We start from the raw sequence: 17,533 nt of genomic DNA, 5'->3' as shown, positions 1-17,533 counted from the left end.
TCCCATACAGCTGCTGTAAAACTTTGAGTGACTCCACTTTTCTGTACAGCCTTCAACAAAGGATCACTGTGCCCTGATCATGCACAGATGGATACCCACGCTGAAACCAAGACAAAAAAGGGTCCCAACCGAAGCCTTTCCTGGACTTTTTTTTTTTCGTCTTATCGCGAAGTGCCAGTTCCCATACTGGACTTGGTGGCGGTTATTTGAGGCCCCATGGGGCAGGGCGCGTGGAAACCGTGCATGTGTAATGCTTGACAAAATAGGAAGGTTAAATCCCTGAAGCTATAGAGCAGAGCAGCTTGCATTCGATGGGGCAGCGTATCTTTGCCTAAACTATTAGTTTGTTGTGCCGCATATCTGCTTTCACGTGTATATAAATTTACTTCAGTGTGATGCACATTTCTCGCTCCTTCTTGTTTCCTTGGAGTATTTCAGTCAAGAATTCCCTGCGCAAAATTTATCCATAAAACTCTAAGGTGCTTCCAATGACATTAAACACCAAAAGATCTATAACTAAATTTATTTGACATCATTTAAAACAGAGAGAGTTTATATGCATTTTTCCAGTTTTGTTTATTTTTATTATGAACCCCTATGTCTGGGTACTCTAGATGTTTTCTCCTTTTTCTACTTATCATGTCGTTTTAACTTGACTGTTACAAAAATACAACAATTGCACCATTGTGGTCATGGCCCCCGCCCCCACCCCCCCCACTACAGGCCCCCTCCCTCGCAAAAAAAAAAAAAAAAAAAAGAAAAAGAAAAAGAAAGAAAAGAAAAGAAAGAGACAAAACACCAGTGAATCACATTTATGGTGAGAGGACACATCGGGAGCAGGGGCTGGGATGCTGATGCGAGAGTGGTGCAGCAGCGGCAGACGGGGGAGGGTAGGGTGTGCATAGAGACGGGAGACTAGAAAGGCGGGGGTGAGGTGGGGTTGGGGGTCCCATCTGTTGCTCTGATCGTGGCGCGTGCCGAACGCGTGAATCTTACTGGCAGCTCAGGACCGAAAAACGGACACTCTTTAAAACAGCATTTAAATAAAAGCTGTTTAAAGTTCTGGAGGTTGATGTTATATGTGTCACAGTTATCGTTTACAGATTACATTATTATTGTATTTACATAATTTGTAGGGAGTACTTAACATTTCCATAATTCATAATTCAAAATTCATATTTAAGTGCGACTCGTGGGAGTATTTATCATTTTTTTCAATTCTTCCTTTAAACATGTGTATTGTATTGCACATGTATTTCACGGTTATGATATGCTATCATATATTGCACATACACGCTTCCTTTTGCTTGCATTGCGAGCTGTCCGTCACCTCCCCCACTGCTACAGGTAAACACCGTGTTGTCGATAATGAAAGCAGGCTGCTGAGGGTCCAGAAACAGATGTTAGTCCATACATGGCGTGGCTTGGGTATCTGGTTTATTAATTTTGGAATAGATTAGTCTCCTCACCTCAAACTCATTCATCTAGCTCCTTTTTGTTTTGTTGTGGCGGGAACGAAACCATAAATAAATGCACGGTATTTTCATTATGCAGGATGTGTTTTCTTAAATCTAACTTATAATTGTTCATTTATAGCTGTTTAACTTTGTATGTGTCTCATACAAAAATGTTGACTTTATTTGTATGAAGTGCTTAATACAAACATAAACAAAATGATACAAAGGCGACTTTTAATAATCAAGTTATTAACTAACAACGTCACGAAAAGAAAAAAAAATGATACACTGTGGATATTTACAATAGCGGTTGTCTGCCTGTAGGAAAAAACAAGTTTTCATTCTCTGCACGTGTAATTTGATCTCGGATAGACGTTGAAGCCTTAAATTTTAAATGCACTAAAACGCAGCAGCATCACGAAACTCCGCATACCAACATACAGACACGGGGGGCCAGATGGTCCAGACAGAATCTCTACTCATCTCCCAAGGGCATCGCCCCCTGTGTCAACCCCCCGCTGCAATGGCTTGTGTTCCCTCCCCTCTGACGCTCCGGCTCCACATAAATAGGAAGCTCGCCAGCTCAGCTGCACACTTCAGCTCAGCCGCTCAAGAAGCAAGTATCTCCCGTCAAAAAGCACAACAAGAAAACGCAAACAGAATGAGTCCCAGCTTTACTACTGAGGCCAGCCAGCCTCTCCCTGCAAGGTCCACCGTGGCCCAGAGAAAACAAGCCAACGAACTTAGAAAGGTAAGGAGAAGATGAGCCACTACGCAGCTATTTTTGTTACTGGAAATGTGTTCTGCGTTAACTCTACCGGTACAGCCTAGTAACAGTGTTTAAATGATTTTTTGTAGACTCTTAAACCCCTGCTGGAGAAGAGAAGACGGGCTCGCATCAATGACAGTCTTAATCATTTGAAGAGCCTGATATTGCCCCTTGTTGGCAAAGACAACGCACGCTACTCCAAGCTGGAAAAAGCGGACATTCTGGAAATGACAGTCCGCTTCCTCAGAGATCTTCCTTCCACCCCAGTCAAAGGTGAGCTTTACCTCTACGACATGCATAGCACACTGTTATTCTCCAAGTTTTAAACACACTTCTTGTGATAATCCCAGCCACTGATCAAATCTCTCCTGTCCTCTCTCCAGACTCCGCAGACAGTTACAGAGAAGGTTACAAAGCTTGCCTCCAGCGCGTTTCCGCGCTGCTTCCCAAAAGCCTGGACCAGGACGCGTGCCAACGGGTGCACGACTTCGTCCAGCAGTCCATGTCCGCCACCGTCACTCCAACCTGCCTGAACTGCTGTGCCCAGAGCTCCAGGACTTTACCTCAGATCCAAGAGAAAATTATGAGCCTCAAATCCAGCTTCACCTCCAGGCTGGAGACTCAGCACCGCAGCAGCAGCGCAGTGGCTCCAAGCAGAGCGCAGGCAGACCCGCAGGCTGTCAGCGCTGCTATGTGGAGACCTTGGTAGATTAGATGGACAGTTATCTCACGCCTGTTTATTTTGTGCTGTTTACTATTTGTACTAAATCAGTGGTAGTTTTAGTGAGTAAGGTGAAGAAGAATTGTTGGAGCTGTATATAAGTTTAAGTCATTTTGCGTTTAATGCCAGAAGGCTCGAGCACAGATATCAAAGAAACTGAAGTCTTTGAACTTAAAAAATGCAATCCTCTTTGGGGTTTCAGAGTTACGGGTTGTAGACAACACTTTTGTAAACCCCACGGGTTATTTGTTTGAGGTTTGCACGATTGACTTAAATGTATTTTGGTCTGTGCAACAGAATAGTCTGTAAACACTATGTGTTAACTAGGGTTATATATTATTTATGTAAGAAAAGACACGTTTTGTGACATTTCTGTTTTGTCAATGACAAAATATTTTCAATAAAAGTATGCTCAACAAAGATGTTTATGGTGTTTGATCGTTTTTGTTGCGGTGATTGAAGGACCTCAAATTTATCACTGACCCCGGATGCCTTAATGAGACGATTCTCGGGGAAATGAAAGAAGCAAAAAGGCGCGCAAACGCACAAAGCCACAGGTCATCCAGAGCCCATTGATGCTGCTGAGCAGCTGCTCTATTGTTGCTGATGTGAGGCGCCGCTCTAGTTGCCGCCAAATCTGTGGGAAGAAGTGGGACTGGTTGTGTCACAGGAAACACACTGAGATTACTGCGGTAGTAACAACAGACTAGACACAACTCAAAAACATACAAATGTTTCTCAGTAGGTTTTAAATGATAACCTACAAATAAATATTAAACTACAATCTTTACGAGCAGAGGAGTAAATGTGTAATAAATTTATGAGTACATTTATTTTGCATCATTTATACTATTTAATATTTCTAACAGATGGGTATATCGTCATCTGTCGACCCTGAAAACAAACCACTTTTTATAAATATAATAATAAACATTAGGATCTCAATACTGTGGATGCTTAATCAGCATCCGCACTAATAAATCCATATATATGTCCATATCCATATATAAATCCAGTATATGTCTTGTATTGCTTTTAGATAATGTATAGCCTTATTACAGAAAACCATGAAACACCTTTTGCAAAAACACATTTGGTGTGTAGCTAATCCACATGCTTTATCTACATTCAGTTTGTGAAAAGAGGAAGCCGTTTATAATTATGTTTTATTCAGATTCAAATGATAATATGAAAGGTTTCAGAGAATCTTGCAGAAATCATATTGTGTAGAAATTTTGTTAGACTAGCATGAGCTCAAAATGAGGAACATTTGTAATCTAAGAGGAATTATTAAGTTAACTAAAAATTTATTTTCAACCCATATGGTGACCGTGCACAACCTAAAGCATCAATGTGTCTTTTAAAAAAATGAAAAAGAAGATGATGAAGAACAAAGATAGTTTTACTTTATGGAGATTAAATATGCAGAAATGTATTTGAAGAATTTATTTTTGCATTTGACATTTCTCAGGTGCTTAAGTTAAACTGTGTTGCATAGCTGCTGGTGTTGTAGCATTTAAAAAAAAAATAGTTTGTATCTTTAGGAATCTAGATGCTTCTTTTGCTGACATGAGAAGGATATATACTGCCGAATGTATACATTTGGAAATTTAAATAAAACATTTTAAAATGTTTTCTTAAAAACTAGAAACATACATCTGCATTTTTAAGTTTATATCACTTACATGCCAGCTTTCAATATGGTATTTTTTCTATAGATCTATAGATTCAGCCTTTGTCTTATAAGAATGATTAATCACATTTCTGACCACAATTTCATGCATAATTCTTTTAGTTGCAACATATTTGAGGGTCCTCCTATGTGGTCAAATTACTGTCAGTACTCTGGTTATAGAAAACATTTCCTGGAGATATTTCTCGTATCAACGGATCCTTTGCACTTTTTTTTTTTTTTTTTTTTGCCATGAATCCACACACTTCTATATCTTAGAGATCACTAGACCTATCAGAGGTTTAAACAGGCTCCAGCTGCCATCTGATAAAAACAAATTGGTTATTTGGCACATTTTCTAGAACCCCTAATACTGATTTTAACAATTGGAATATGAACTTATTATTTCATGTGTTTCATCTATTTTTCCCATTAATGGTGACTTTGAAAAATGTTTACCTTTTGTATTTTGGTCTCAGACTTAGAGAGATTTGGGTGTTTTACCTATTTTCTTATAATATATCAGCGAAAAACTCTTAGTTGTTTCACCTGAACTCTTATGCTGTTTCTCCATTTCATAGCCATGAGCTACATTCATGAGTGTTAAAATCTGATTTGATGATAAATTATTTTGACACAAATTGAATCATGGGGCAGCATGGTGGTGCAGCAGTTAGCATTGTTGCTTCACTTCAAGAAGGTCCAGGGTTTGACTCCACCAGCCAGCGGGAACCCTTCTGTGTGGAGTTTGCATGTTCTTCTTGTGACTGCGTGCATTCTCTCTGGGTACTGGGTACTCTGGATTCTCTCTCGGCGCCGTTTTAGCTCAGTCAGATGAGCAGGCAACCATGGCTGAAAACAGTGGGGCTAGGTTTGAGTCCGACCCCTGGCCCTTTCCCACATGTCTTCTCCTCTCTTTTTCTCTCACAACTCCACCCAGTGCTTCCTGCAGAAGTTCTCTGACGGCTCTGCAATAGTTGGCCTCATCACGGATGGGGATGACAAGGAGTACATAGAACTGACCCGAGGCTTTGTGGACTGGTGCTAGCAGACAATTGAAAAACTAAGGAGCTGGTGGTAGACTTCTGCAGGCACAAACATCCTCCACTGCAACCACTAAACATCTAAGGTATGGACATTGAGGTTGTAGATAGCTGCAGGTACCTCGGTGTTCATCTGAACAATAAACTGGGCTGGACTCACAATTCAGATGCTCTCTACAGAAAAGGGCAGAGCAGTCGGTACCTGTGTCTTTTGAAGTGAAAGGCCCACTCCTGAAGACCTTCTATGACTCTGTGGTGGCCTCAGCCATCTTTTCACAGTGTGGTGTGCTGAGGCAGCAGCATCTCTGCTGGGGACAGGAAGAGACTGAACAGGCTGATCAGGAGGGCCAGCTCTGTTCTAGGATGCCCTCTGGGCTCAGTGGAGGTGGTGAGCGACAGGAGAATGGCGGATGAGCTGTCATCCTTGTTGGGCAACATCTCCCACCCCATGCAGGACTCTGCATGACTCTGACAGCATTGAACAGCTCCTTCAGTGGCAGGCTGCAGCACCCACGATGTGGGACACAGTTTTTTTCTTTCCAACTGCTGTCAGACTCTACAACATGGTTTCTGCAGATGACCACACACATGCAGACAGACACACACACATCCAATACACCATCATAGCCTTCACCCAGTCTCCCTTATGTGCAATATTACCAAGTGCAATTTCCCTGATACAACATAGTATTTTATTCTATTTTGCATAATATGTGATTCTATTTTATCTTATTCTATTGTTTTTTTATTATTATTTTTTGCTGCTCTTAACTTGTACTGTCCACTTTCTGCTGTGATCAAAAAAATTCTCACGCGTGGGACTAATCAAGGTTTATCTTATTTTACTTCAGGTCCTTCCCAAAGTCCAAAGACATGTATGGGCATGTATCGGTTAAGTGGTGATTCTAAATTGGCCATAGGTGTGATGAGTGGTTGTCTGTGTCTCTCTGGTTGCCCTGCAATAGACTGGCAACCTGTCCAGGGTCTACTCATGACCTTGAATTGGAAAAAGAACATATGAATCAATTAATAGATGAAATCATGGCTAGAAGATGAGACTGGCAAAAAGAGCAAAAAGGTGACCTTTCATACTATAACTTTTTTTGATCAACCACCTATCCCACATGATGATACGACCCTTGAAGGTTTAACCAAAATGTGCTTTTCTACAGTGACTTATCAGAAAACAGATAAAACATCCATGTATAGCCCTTGTTTCTGTCACAATAACTCACTGATATTATATCGGTACAGTTTTGGTACACTGATGCTTAAACTTAGTTATAGAAACCAAAAGAGATTCTGGCTTTAGACTGGGACACTTGGATAAAGCGTAAAATTGATTTGGTTCCAGTTTTTAACAGAGCTTAAATTTGTTTCCCAGTGCTGAGAACCCAATCTGGCTACGTCTCATGCTTAAGAAATTATGAAGGCTCAAAAATTCTGGAAAACAAAATGCTAATTTAAAAGAATTTTGGGGGCCTGGAACATGTGATATATTTATAGTATGATGATAAAATTTGGCATACTTTCATTAAACACACTGATGTTTACAAAAACATGTGAAATACACTTGACGAAGTCCAATAATTGCAACTTGCTGATTTGAATGGGGTCATATTGGAGGCTCACTGAATTTCCATGGAATTACTCATTTGGTGAGCAAAAGCAAAGACTTTTTCTTAACATTAGGAAGTAAAGTATTTCAGAATATTTTGCCATTTTGCATAGCCAAAAGAAAAACATGTGGCCAGTTCTGGCATAGAGTCATTTGTTTGCAAAGATGTTTTGTCGTCGGGGAAAAAAGGATTAAACTTGTACATAAAAATAGAGAATGAATTCTGCTCTGCCATGAAATATCTAACATTTCTAATTTATGTAGATGTTTGCCAGCACTTACCAGCACCAGCCAGTCATCAGACAGTTATATGACTGAGATTCACATAAATACTCTTTGCTTTCAAAAGAAATGCACTAAATGGACATTATTGTGAACATTGCTGTAAACAGCTCCATCATGTCAGTCTTAGAGTTAGATCCATAATTATTTGGACACTGATACAATGATAGAGTTTTTACAATGTTTCCTCTTTGCACTACCACAGTACATTTTACATGAAAACATTAGGATGTGATTGGAGTTCAGATTATCAGCTTTAATAAAGGAAATGGGTAGAAAACACCTCTGCTGAGCCCTCATATCCTGGACATACACTGTTCAAACTGCTGCTTTCAAACAGGTGCTACAGAGCTCTGTTTACGAAAACCAGCCGCCACAGAGACAATTTCTTCTCACAGGCTGTCACTGTGATGAACACAGTTAAATAACCCGCTGTTATACTGTTCAGGTCACATGCACGTATGTACATTGCACTACCAAGTTGTTCACTTAAAGTTTGTATAGTTTCTTAAGAATTTCTGTGACTTGTTAATTCTTACTTTTTAAAAAATATTTTTTTCTTTGCATGCAGGGAGCAAAGTAAACTGGAAGCAAATTCCTTTTTTGTGTGCACAAATGTAACCAAATAAAGATCATTCTGATGTTATGACCATGTGCCATTTACCCATTTTCTGCCTCTAAAATGAAAAAGTACCGCTATATTAGTGTCAACAGGCTTTACAAAAACCCTCCACTTGTCCCATTCCTATATGGATTGTTCTCATGTGTTCAGTTTGGTGGTTATGCCAGGATATTGTCCCTCCATTTTACTCAAGGGCTGAAGTATATTTAAGTAACTGGGCTGTCTAACACCAGCTGGCTAGACTAACCCAAAACCTAACTGATATTAACTCAGATAGGATTTTTTTTTTTTAAATGTGTTTGTCTTTTTTACTTAGTGTTTATGTTAAGTCCAACTGATTTAAGCATTTTACTTTGATAGAACATAAAAGCTTCTTAAGGGGTGTCCTTTGAGCCTAAGATCAAAATACTCTATTTATTATTGAAAACAAACCCAAATTTACAGATAAACTGATATACTGTGTATATACAGTACTGTGCAAAAGTTTTAGGCAGGTGAGGAAAAATGATGCAAACAAAGAATGCTTTCAAAAATTGACGTGTTAATCATTTATTTTCATCAATCAACAAAATGAATGAGCAAAAGAGAAATCTAAATCAAATCAATATTTGGTGTGACCACCCTTTGCCTTCAAAACAGCATCAATTCTTCCAGGTGAACTTGCAACAATGTTTTTGAAGGAACTCGGTTGGTAGGTTGTTCCAAACATCTTGGAGAAATATAGGCTTGGATGTAGGCTTATGTGGATGTAGGCTTCCTCACATCCTTCTGTCTCTTCATGTTATCCCAGACACACTCGATGATTTTGAGATCAGGGGTCTGTGGGGGCCATAGCATCACTTCCAGTACTTCTTGTTCTTCTTTACACTGAAGATAGTTCTTAATGACTTTGGCTGTGTGTTTGGCAATGCCTGATGGTATTGCATGATGGATACATCTCTTCCTGTATTTCTCAGGATTAAAAACACCATTAATCCTGACCAAATCTCCAACTCCATTTGCAGAAATGCAGCCCCAAACTTTCAAGTAAAATCCACCATGCTACACTTGCCTGCAGACACTCATTATTGCACCGCTCTCCAGCACTTCGATGAACAAACAACCTTCTGCTACAGCTAAATATTTTAAATTGTGACTTGTTCGTCCAGAGTACCCCAGTTCCTATGTTTTCGTGCATGCTTAAGTTGCTTGGCCTTGTTTCCACATCGGTGGTATGGCTTTTTGGCTGCAGCTCTTCCATGAACACCACTTCCGGCCAGACTTCTCCGGACAGTAGATGGGTGTACCTGACAGTACGGCCAGAGATTGAATCAGCTCAGAACTTCTGCCAGTTCTGAGCTGATGACACTGCTGGACATCTTCCGATTTCAAAGGGTGATAAGCTTGATGTGTCTTTCATCTGCTGCACTAAGTTTCCTTGGCTGACCACTGCATCTACAATCCTCAATGTTGCCCGTTTCTTTGTACTTCTTCAAAAGAGCTTGAACAGCACATCTTGAAACCCCAGTCTGCCTTAAAATCGTTGTCTGGGAGAGACCTTGCTGATGCAGTAAAACTACCTTGTGTCTTGTTGCTGTGCTCAATCTTGCCATGACATGAAACTGTCTTTCACAACCTCACCTCGGTAGCGGAGCTTGGCTGTTCATCACCCAGTTTTAAGTCTCTTACAGCTGTTTCTGATCATTAGCACCTGTTTGGTATAATTGGTTGATCACCTGACTGTAATCCTACAAAGTCTCTGAATTTGTGCAAGTGTACCTATGAGAATTGATGCTGGTTTGGTTGTTTGCTCATTTTGTAAACTGATAAAAAATAAACAATCATTATTTATATTTCTAAAAGCATTCTTTGTTTACAACATCTTTTCCACACCTGCCTAAAACGTTTGCACAGTAGGAGAATTTACTTTCATTTGTTTCATTCATTTATTTCTCCATAGTTCTGATGTTATCGTAGAACAGTCTATGATAACAGTCAGTTGTCATAGAACTGACAGTTCAGGTGTCAGAAAAAACGGCTTAAATGCTTATGTGAAGTAGTAAAAAGAGATTCATATTCATTCATATCACTTCTCTTTAGATTTTTAACTCCCTGTTTGACGCTCTGCACTTGAGCAGACATATAGACGTTGTAGTAAGAGCTCAGTTTGGGGAGTTTAGCCTAATTGACACTCTTCTGAAGTAATTAGTATTCATGCTCTTTCAAACTTTTTTCAATTTTACATTCACCGACAAATTATATTTTTACGTTTCCACTGAAGTGATAGCCTCCACTAAAATAGGTGAACTGTACATGCTTAGAGAAAAATACTGAATTTGGTGCTCTCCGTTGTTTGAGTCGTGAAAAGCATCGAATCTCGAGTTGAGGCAAAAGTCTCTCCACCCTTAATTCCCATGAAGTGTCGGTACATTTCAGACAAAGGCTCGCTGTTATCGGCCTGCACAGATGGTTTGTCGACGCTGAATTTGATTGAAAACACAAAAGAGGACTCTAACCGTAAGAGCAAAACGGAGAGTAGCCGACCCCTCCCACCACCATCATCCTGCAATCCCAGCGGGGCGCGAGGGGCGCGTGCAGCAAGTGTGCCTCTCAATTTCAGGACAGGGTTTGACTTCGTTTGAAGATCTTTTGTAGGCTTCTGATCTCCATATTTACCCCTTTAGTGTTTATTTGTTTACATTTGAAGTTAAATACTGAACTAAGATAGCTTCACAAGTCGACCCCATTGCAATATTATTGCGCCATAAAAAAATATTAACTCAAAAATTATTAACTCAAACTGAACCAGGTGGAAAGATTGGATATATATTATATTAGATAATTTAGTACTAGAATTTAGAATTTTACAGTCATATTTTATTTTATTTTTTCTACCACTGTTTCCAGTAAGAAAAAATAATGCTCCTTCGAAAAGATATCTACAGAGTCATGCACTCCTGCACAAACATCTTTCATCTCCGTGAACAGATTGAACTTTGTTATCGTGTAGTTATGATAAACAACCATGTCACGATAGCGTGGACGCTTAAAAAAAGAAAACAAAACAGAGGCAAGCTATGGGAGACAACTGCAGCACAGAGTAAAACAGGATGCTTCTTTCACTTGGACCCTAACAACATGGACCTATTGGAAGCTTGCAGATGGGATACCCACGCCAAAAACCGCGTTGAGATCGTGTGTCGTTCGTGTGAGGTTTATAGAAAAAGAGCACAAATGTTTGGAACAGTCTCTCTGTGTGTATGTGCGCGCGCGCATAGACTGGACCAGGAGACTGCCTACTCCGGATGCTACAGAGGTGCAGGAGGAGTATGTGGGGTGTGGGGGTCATTAATGGAGGTTGGGGGTGGGTAGAGTTGGGAGCTCCGTAACAGACAGCCATCTGGTCCCCGTGGCGCGTGCTATGCGCGTGGTTCCCCAGAGTGCAGTGGTATTTGATGGGTTGTCAGGCTTATCCAGTTTATATTTTAAATAATAACAGTAATATCACAGTTATCGTCTAAAGTTGGTTCACACTTGGCATGAAACAGGTTATTAAATACTTTTAGACTACGAACAGGTAAAACGGACAAAAACATTTAAAACGCCTTGTCAGCAAGTTACAACCTGGTATCATTTTATATTTTGCTATGGCTATTGTGATTAAATAAAATGCACCCACAGCACCCACCCTTTGTTTTTTCATCCCCCACCTCACTGCATGATGCGTTAGCTGTAGTGGGATACACCCTACAGGTAGAGACCCCCCCCTGGGCAGAGACTGCATAAAAACGTCACATGCAAAACCATTGGTGTAAAAATCTAAGAACAGATGTTTTTTGAAAGTAGCGTGGCTTGGGTATATGCCTGGGGTAAGAGTCTATATCCATGTGGACACTTTTTTTTCTTGAATGCAAGCCTGGCCCCTGTGCGACTAATGCATGTACTGCATCCTCTTTTTTTTTTTTTTTTTTTTTAAGTTTTTATATTTATTTAAAATACACAGCTCCCTGCAGAGGATATATGAAAAATATTGTGCCATAATTGCACGCATTATATCAAAGTAAACGATCAAATTTGAACAGCAACAGCTGTAAAGAAAATCTTAATAAAAGCCACTGAAAAGTGAAAATACGGATAAAATGTGATTTTATACACGTAGCTTGTGATGTTTCACAGCTAAACAAGAAAAATGAATTCTATAGCCTATATTTTTTTCCAGACATCTCAGAGCACTGCGTCATTACGCACCAGTAATGACGTGTTTTCTAAACAAAACAAAATTCAGTTCCATCAACTATGTGAGAAAAAAATGAATTTCTCTTTGTATTAAAACACCACATTTAAAATATGATGTAAAATGTATGGCTCAATGAATGGATATTTGATGAATTAGCATTTGACGCGTCAAAACTGGAAGCTTCTTTACACACACATTTCTTCAGCTTTTTGGCGCAGATTTTGTTTGGTTTATGGATCATAACGCAGACACGCACCGCAGCTATGCTTGGATTAAAGTAAAAGACAGATGGTTATCTGACTAAACGTGATGCTTTTGTCTTGTTTTCGTAGAATATGGGTCCAGTTCAAATCGTTTCGTGGCGGCTTGGGGGCGTACCCATGACGCACGGAAACCGACGCCACGGACCTGGATATATACCCCTGTACTTGGCCGTTAGAGGCACAACTTCGCCTATCTTGGCTTTGAACACTACTCTGGGACAAAGACGACGCTGAAAATGTCTCCGAACATGACATGCGAAGCTCCCCAATCTTTTTCCCCAAAGCTATCTCTTGCCAAAAGAAAAGAGGCTCTTGAACTGAGAAAGGTAGGCGAAGTGACTAAATTCAGTTTCATTTCCTTAAATATTTTACCGGATACTTCACACATGTTGTAATGAATGAATACTAAATTCTATGTGTCCTTTTGTTTCAGACTATGAAACCACTAATGGAAAAAAGAAGACGCGCCGGTATTAACGAAAGTCTGAACCGCTTAAAAAGCCTAATCGTCCCCCTCACAGGCAGAGATGTAAGTTGTTTGAATTTACATTTTCATTACACTCACTTTGCAGATGTAACTGACTATAGTCAGCACAGCATTTTGACTCATGTATCTAACATCTTCTTTTCCTTTTTGTCTCCAGCAGTCTCGTTACTCCAAGCTTGAGAAAGCAGACATCCTGGAAATGACCGTTCGGTTCCTTGGTGACATTCCACCTGCTAACACTAAAAGTAAGTTATCTATGACTTACTTAACCCCTTTATTTCTAAACGTATTAACAACAGACTAGATGAACAGCAAATCTAAAATGTATCTGTTTTTTCAGGTTCCGTAGAGAATTACGGGGAAGGTTATAATGCGTGCCTCAAACGCGTATCTGCTCTGCTTCCCCAAACCAACTTGGATTCAGACGCACACCAGCGCATCAACGACTTTGTCCAGCAGTCCATATCCGCCACCGTCACCCCAACTTGCCTGAACTGCTGCGCCCAGAGCTCGATGACTTTGCCTCAGATCCATCAGAGACTCCTGAGCATCAAATCCAGCTTCAGCTCCAGGGTGGGGAGCCAGCAACGCAGCAGCGCAGTGGTCCCCAACCAAGCGCAGTCAGACCCGCAGACTGCCAGCGCTGCAGTGTGGAGATTTTGGTAGATTTCTTAAGTGGTTTCCCGACAGCTGTAAAAAGACTGTAATGTGTTTAATGTTGGGAATAATCTTGAGCGAGCATTACCTGTAAATACACACAGTGATTTAGAGCTTGGTTTCCGTGATGAAAAGCAACAATTCATCGTATTGGTTGAGTATTGTATACTCGTTTTGCGCGCGAGTCTTTTGTCCTGTATAAGCTGACAAGTGTAGACAGTCGTGTATATTTGAATTTTTCTAAAATCTGCATGTATGTATACGTTAAATATTTAGTCCTCGTCGCGGACTAAGTAATCAGGGGCCACTGAAACAGCCCTGTAAGACCCAAAGGGTCAGTTTATGTATGAATTTGCACAACAGACTTCAGAGTCCTGAATCTGTGCAGATGAACTTTGTAGACATAAAATGTCTGCAGTGAGTATCTCTGTTGGGATGTGTTGTATTTTTGCTGTTTACGGCAAACTGTATTGTATATGTTGTACAATAAATAAATAAATAAAACTAGTTAGATCTCGCGTTGTTTTTGCTCAGACTTTCTGGTCTTTTACAGGTTTATTGATATGCATCGTTTACTCAGTAATAAAAGGAAAAATGCTCGTTGGACTCTTCACACACAAATATGACTGTGATTTAAATTCTAAGGGCAGGGGCAGGACAAGGCAAGCAGCAAATTTGCAAAGCAAAACCTGCTGTATGAACTGACTTATGAACTGTCCTCCAGGAAGGAAGCAGACAATGCAGCATCAATGTGTACATTAAAAAACTGACATTGAGGTAAAACGTGGCGCAGAGAATTGAATGCATTATTTTATTGTTAATGAACAAAGTATTATATGACACAGTTGTCAGGCAGATGTGAACAAAACTGACGCCATTGGCTGCAGAAACTCTGGAACGCATTTTGAGGTCAAATGCGCCCACAGCAGGCAGCAGAAAATAATGCTTCTGAATGGATAAAGTTTGAGAAAGTGTGGTCTCTGCTGCCCTCCTCTGGCTGATTATAGGTATTGACATAGCTGAGGTTTCTGTTTCTCAAACATGCCTTTCTCATTTACCTATTTAGGAAGCTATGGAATGCAAAGGATCTTCTCTGGCTCATTATATCGATAATATAATAGTTTATTATTTTAGGGCAATTTGAAAGAACAGATTTTGCAAAACATTTAGCAGGTAATTTCTATGAGCTCTGCACATTTCCTCTCATCGAGCCATTTCGCAAAGACACTGTGACCACAGCAGCCGGCGGACGCCGGGAGAGTGATTTCCCTTCACATCACACACGAATCTCACTGCAACACGAGACCGACAGCCTCCGAGAGCTCATCAGCATCAGAACCATGTCGGCACCGCAGACGGGCGAGGCAGCATCCCCACTTCAGATATGCAGGTAGGACGTTTAATAAGACACATTTACACGAGTGCTACCTTCACACACATGCTAATAACGTGCTGGTCGCCAAATGACGAGAACAACGCGGCTACCGGCGTAGTTGCGTGAGAGCTGCTGACAGGACGATAACCCAGATAATCTGCTTCTGCTTCTTTTTATATTTTTGCGCAGACGCCATCGCCCGAGTTCAGCCGCTGGTTCAAGATGTTTGTCGTGTGCTGTTGTATAAAACACGAGACGCCGTTTTTTTCAGGATGTTTATTGTGCGAGCTTCGTCAGAGGTGCGGACCATCTCTGCCGCGTTTCGCAAGTGATGACCTCAGCGCGGTTAGCTCCGTCAGGACAGGCGAAACACGGCCAAGGACGAAGGCCACTACAGTCGGAACCATTTAACCCAAACTCCAAGAAAAGAAAATACTTTATCGCGTGAAAGTTTATCGCGTGACTCAATTTGTCTGGACATTAGTTTAATCAGTCCGCACTTTGCCCCTTTATTTATTTCCTCAGATGATGAACAGATGTAGAGGCCAGAAAGCAAACAGCCATCTGTGATAATAAGGGCACGACTGCGAGCTATTAAAATACCTTTCAACGGCGCGTAATTTTCCAGAGAATATGTGGTAGTACTTGCGCTCGCCCGTAGATGGAGCCAAACTTCTCTTGCACACCCCTGTTCTGTTAGAAGTATATGCCTACATTTAAAGAAAAGGAAAAAAAGGAAAATAAAACATTCTCTCAAGTAAAAACAGAAGAACAGACGACAAAAACACCAATAACGCACAATCAAAAAAAGATTTAAATTATTCTAAAACAGCAACATATGATACTTATATAAGTCACTATGACATTTATAGGGCCATGTTCATTTTTCTTTTTACATTTATCTAAGTTTTATAATCTCTTTTCTCATTTTTCACTGCTCAGTGTTCAGTTTCTGAGAAGTTTACCACGGTCTTCGGAAGAGTTCCTGAAGCCAGACAGTATTAGTATTAATGAGTCATAACTTCAAAAGTTTCTGTAAACATTGGGTCTGATCCACCCCCCCCGGAGGATATCAAGTATTTCTGGCTTTGCATGAGTGATGTGTTGAAACCTTTAGGTGACTGAAACGTGACTGACCATGTAGGAGTAAGTTTCCACTTACTGGGATGTTGCAGTAAGATGCTAGTAGTTCTATTGGATATGAACTTCTTTTCTGTAATCATAAAAAATGTAATGTTTACAGTGATAATAATACAGTGATCATCAAAGATTATGGGAATATCTTTAATGATCACAGAAAACAAAGGCGGCAGTCACAGGTTGGGCCAGTGAACATATTTATTTAAGCTTATGCTATAAACTCACACTATCTACTTCAGCTATGCTACCACAAGCCCAAAACAGATTTAGCCTTGCTAAACTAACATGAAAACCATGCAATTTCTAAAAGCAAAGAGCAAAGAAAAGAATCCCACCAACCACAGGTCGTCACAGACTGACTGGATGATTCACTGTATAAAAGGTGCACTCACTTATCGAATACATCATCTTCATCATGCTTCAGTGCACCAGCTTCTAGATAAATCACATAATTCAGTATGAGTGCATATTTTCAACATATAAGTGCTGAAAGTGTTTCAGTCCTTTACAAAAGCACAAAAACAAACTATTCAATCACCAGAACGTCACCTTTTGGGCCGTGTGTGTGGAAAAGTCACTGAGAGCCCAGCTTAAACCCAAAATCCTCGTGGTATACTCATTCTGCTCTCTTCTCTCCTTCCTCTTGTTGCTGCACTGGCAAACGCCTCTACATGCTCAAAAACAAATTCTTACAGAGTTGATGTCAACAGGTTCGTGAACATTGTGCACAAATGACAGGGAGCAAGGCCAGGAAGTGCAAGTTTATTATGTGAACGTCCCAGCATGGCCCTCTGCCATAAAAGCTTTTCAGAAAAGGTGCCTATTTTAATCAATGGAGTGTAAAATGACTGAATAAATATTTGCAGAGCTAAAGTTCAATTCATAAGGAAAATGTGTACTGCATAAAAATTTTTTTAATAACATGTCCACTTTGCCACTTTACCACAACACTTCGACTGTAAACACCCAGTATAGTCCAGAGGACGGCTCTTTTTGTTAGTCATTTAGGTTCCTGAGGAGTTACCCTGACTGATCCATTGGATATTCTGTCTTTGCACAATGATCTTTACCGTCATTGAACAGTTAAAAGTGGGGGTGTGTGCATTTACAGGAAGTTAGTCATCTTGTTCTTCTTTAAGTCAGCTTTACTGACTTTTTATCAAAGATGCGCTCCTTGTGATTTCTTCGCTGCAATAAGAAGCTAAACAGGA

At 40.3% G+C, this 17,533-nt stretch overlaps 3 protein-coding genes across 5 annotated transcripts in view; all 3 read left to right on the top strand.

Moving 5' to 3' along the window:
• Positions 1-2,095: 2,095 nt before the first annotated feature.
• On the top strand, positions 2,096-2,935 carry LOC116318979 (transcription factor HES-2). The gene is made up of 3 exons (XM_031738176.2): positions 2,096-2,208; positions 2,316-2,499; positions 2,610-2,935. Exons 1-3 carry the CDS (start codon positions 2,119-2,121, stop codon positions 2,933-2,935), a joined length of 600 nt encoding a protein of 199 aa, XP_031594036.1. The 5' UTR covers positions 2,096-2,118.
• A 9,932-nt stretch (positions 2,936-12,867) lies between these two features.
• LOC116318982 (transcription factor HES-2-like) lies at positions 12,868-13,945 on the top strand. 2 transcript variants are annotated; one of them, XM_039604056.1, is made up of 4 exons: positions 12,868-12,989; positions 13,097-13,192; positions 13,311-13,395; positions 13,491-13,945. In XM_039604056.1, the coding sequence occupies exons 1-4, from the start codon at positions 12,900-12,902 to the stop codon at positions 13,814-13,816; spliced, it is 597 nt and encodes a 198-aa protein (XP_039459990.1). In that variant the 5' UTR covers positions 12,868-12,899; the 3' UTR covers positions 13,817-13,945. The 2 variants fall into 2 exon arrangements, with proteins under 2 accessions (XP_039459990.1, XP_031594039.1); XM_031738179.2 differs by having other exon boundaries at positions 13,308-13,395.
• An 897-nt stretch (positions 13,946-14,842) lies between these two features.
• The window catches only part of acot7 (acyl-CoA thioesterase 7), a 49,781-nt gene continuing 47,090 nt past the window's right edge, over positions 14,843-17,533 (top strand). The window contains exon 1 of one of the 2 annotated variants that reach the window (XM_031738217.2): positions 14,843-15,197. In XM_031738217.2, the coding sequence (XP_031594077.1) occupies positions 15,148-15,197 (50 nt within the window). In that variant the 5' untranslated portion in view covers positions 14,843-15,147. The remainder of the gene's footprint in view (positions 15,198-17,533) is intronic. The other variant, XM_031738219.2, reaches the window with a different exon arrangement.

This window comes from Oreochromis aureus, linkage group 20 (assembly GCF_013358895.1).
Source record: "Oreochromis aureus strain Israel breed Guangdong linkage group 20, ZZ_aureus, whole genome shotgun sequence".
Lineage (NCBI taxonomy): Eukaryota > Metazoa > Chordata > Actinopteri > Cichliformes > Cichlidae > Oreochromis > Oreochromis aureus.
This window is presented reverse-complemented; position numbering and strand designations above follow the sequence as displayed.

Bases quoted from the DNA above. Each gene is read 5' to 3' on its own strand.
- LOC116318979 (XM_031738176.2), top strand. From the start codon at position 2,119: ATGAGTCCCAGCTTTACTACTGAGGCCAGCCAGCCTCTCCCTGCAAGG. The intron at 2,209-2,315 runs GTAAGGAGAAGA...GATTTTTTGTAG, and splicing joins AAGCCAACGAACTTAGAAAG to ACTCTTAAACCCCTGCTGGA. The intron at 2,500-2,609 runs GTGAGCTTTACC...TCCTCTCTCCAG, and splicing joins TCCTTCCACCCCAGTCAAAG to ACTCCGCAGACAGTTACAGA.
- LOC116318982 (XM_031738179.2), top strand. From the start codon at position 12,900: ATGTCTCCGAACATGACATGCGAAGCTCCCCAATCTTTTTCCCCAAAG. The intron at 12,990-13,096 runs GTAGGCGAAGTG...CTTTTGTTTCAG, and splicing joins AGGCTCTTGAACTGAGAAAG to ACTATGAAACCACTAATGGA. The intron at 13,193-13,307 runs GTAAGTTGTTTG...TTTTGTCTCCAG, and splicing joins TCCCCCTCACAGGCAGAGAT to CAGTCTCGTTACTCCAAGCT.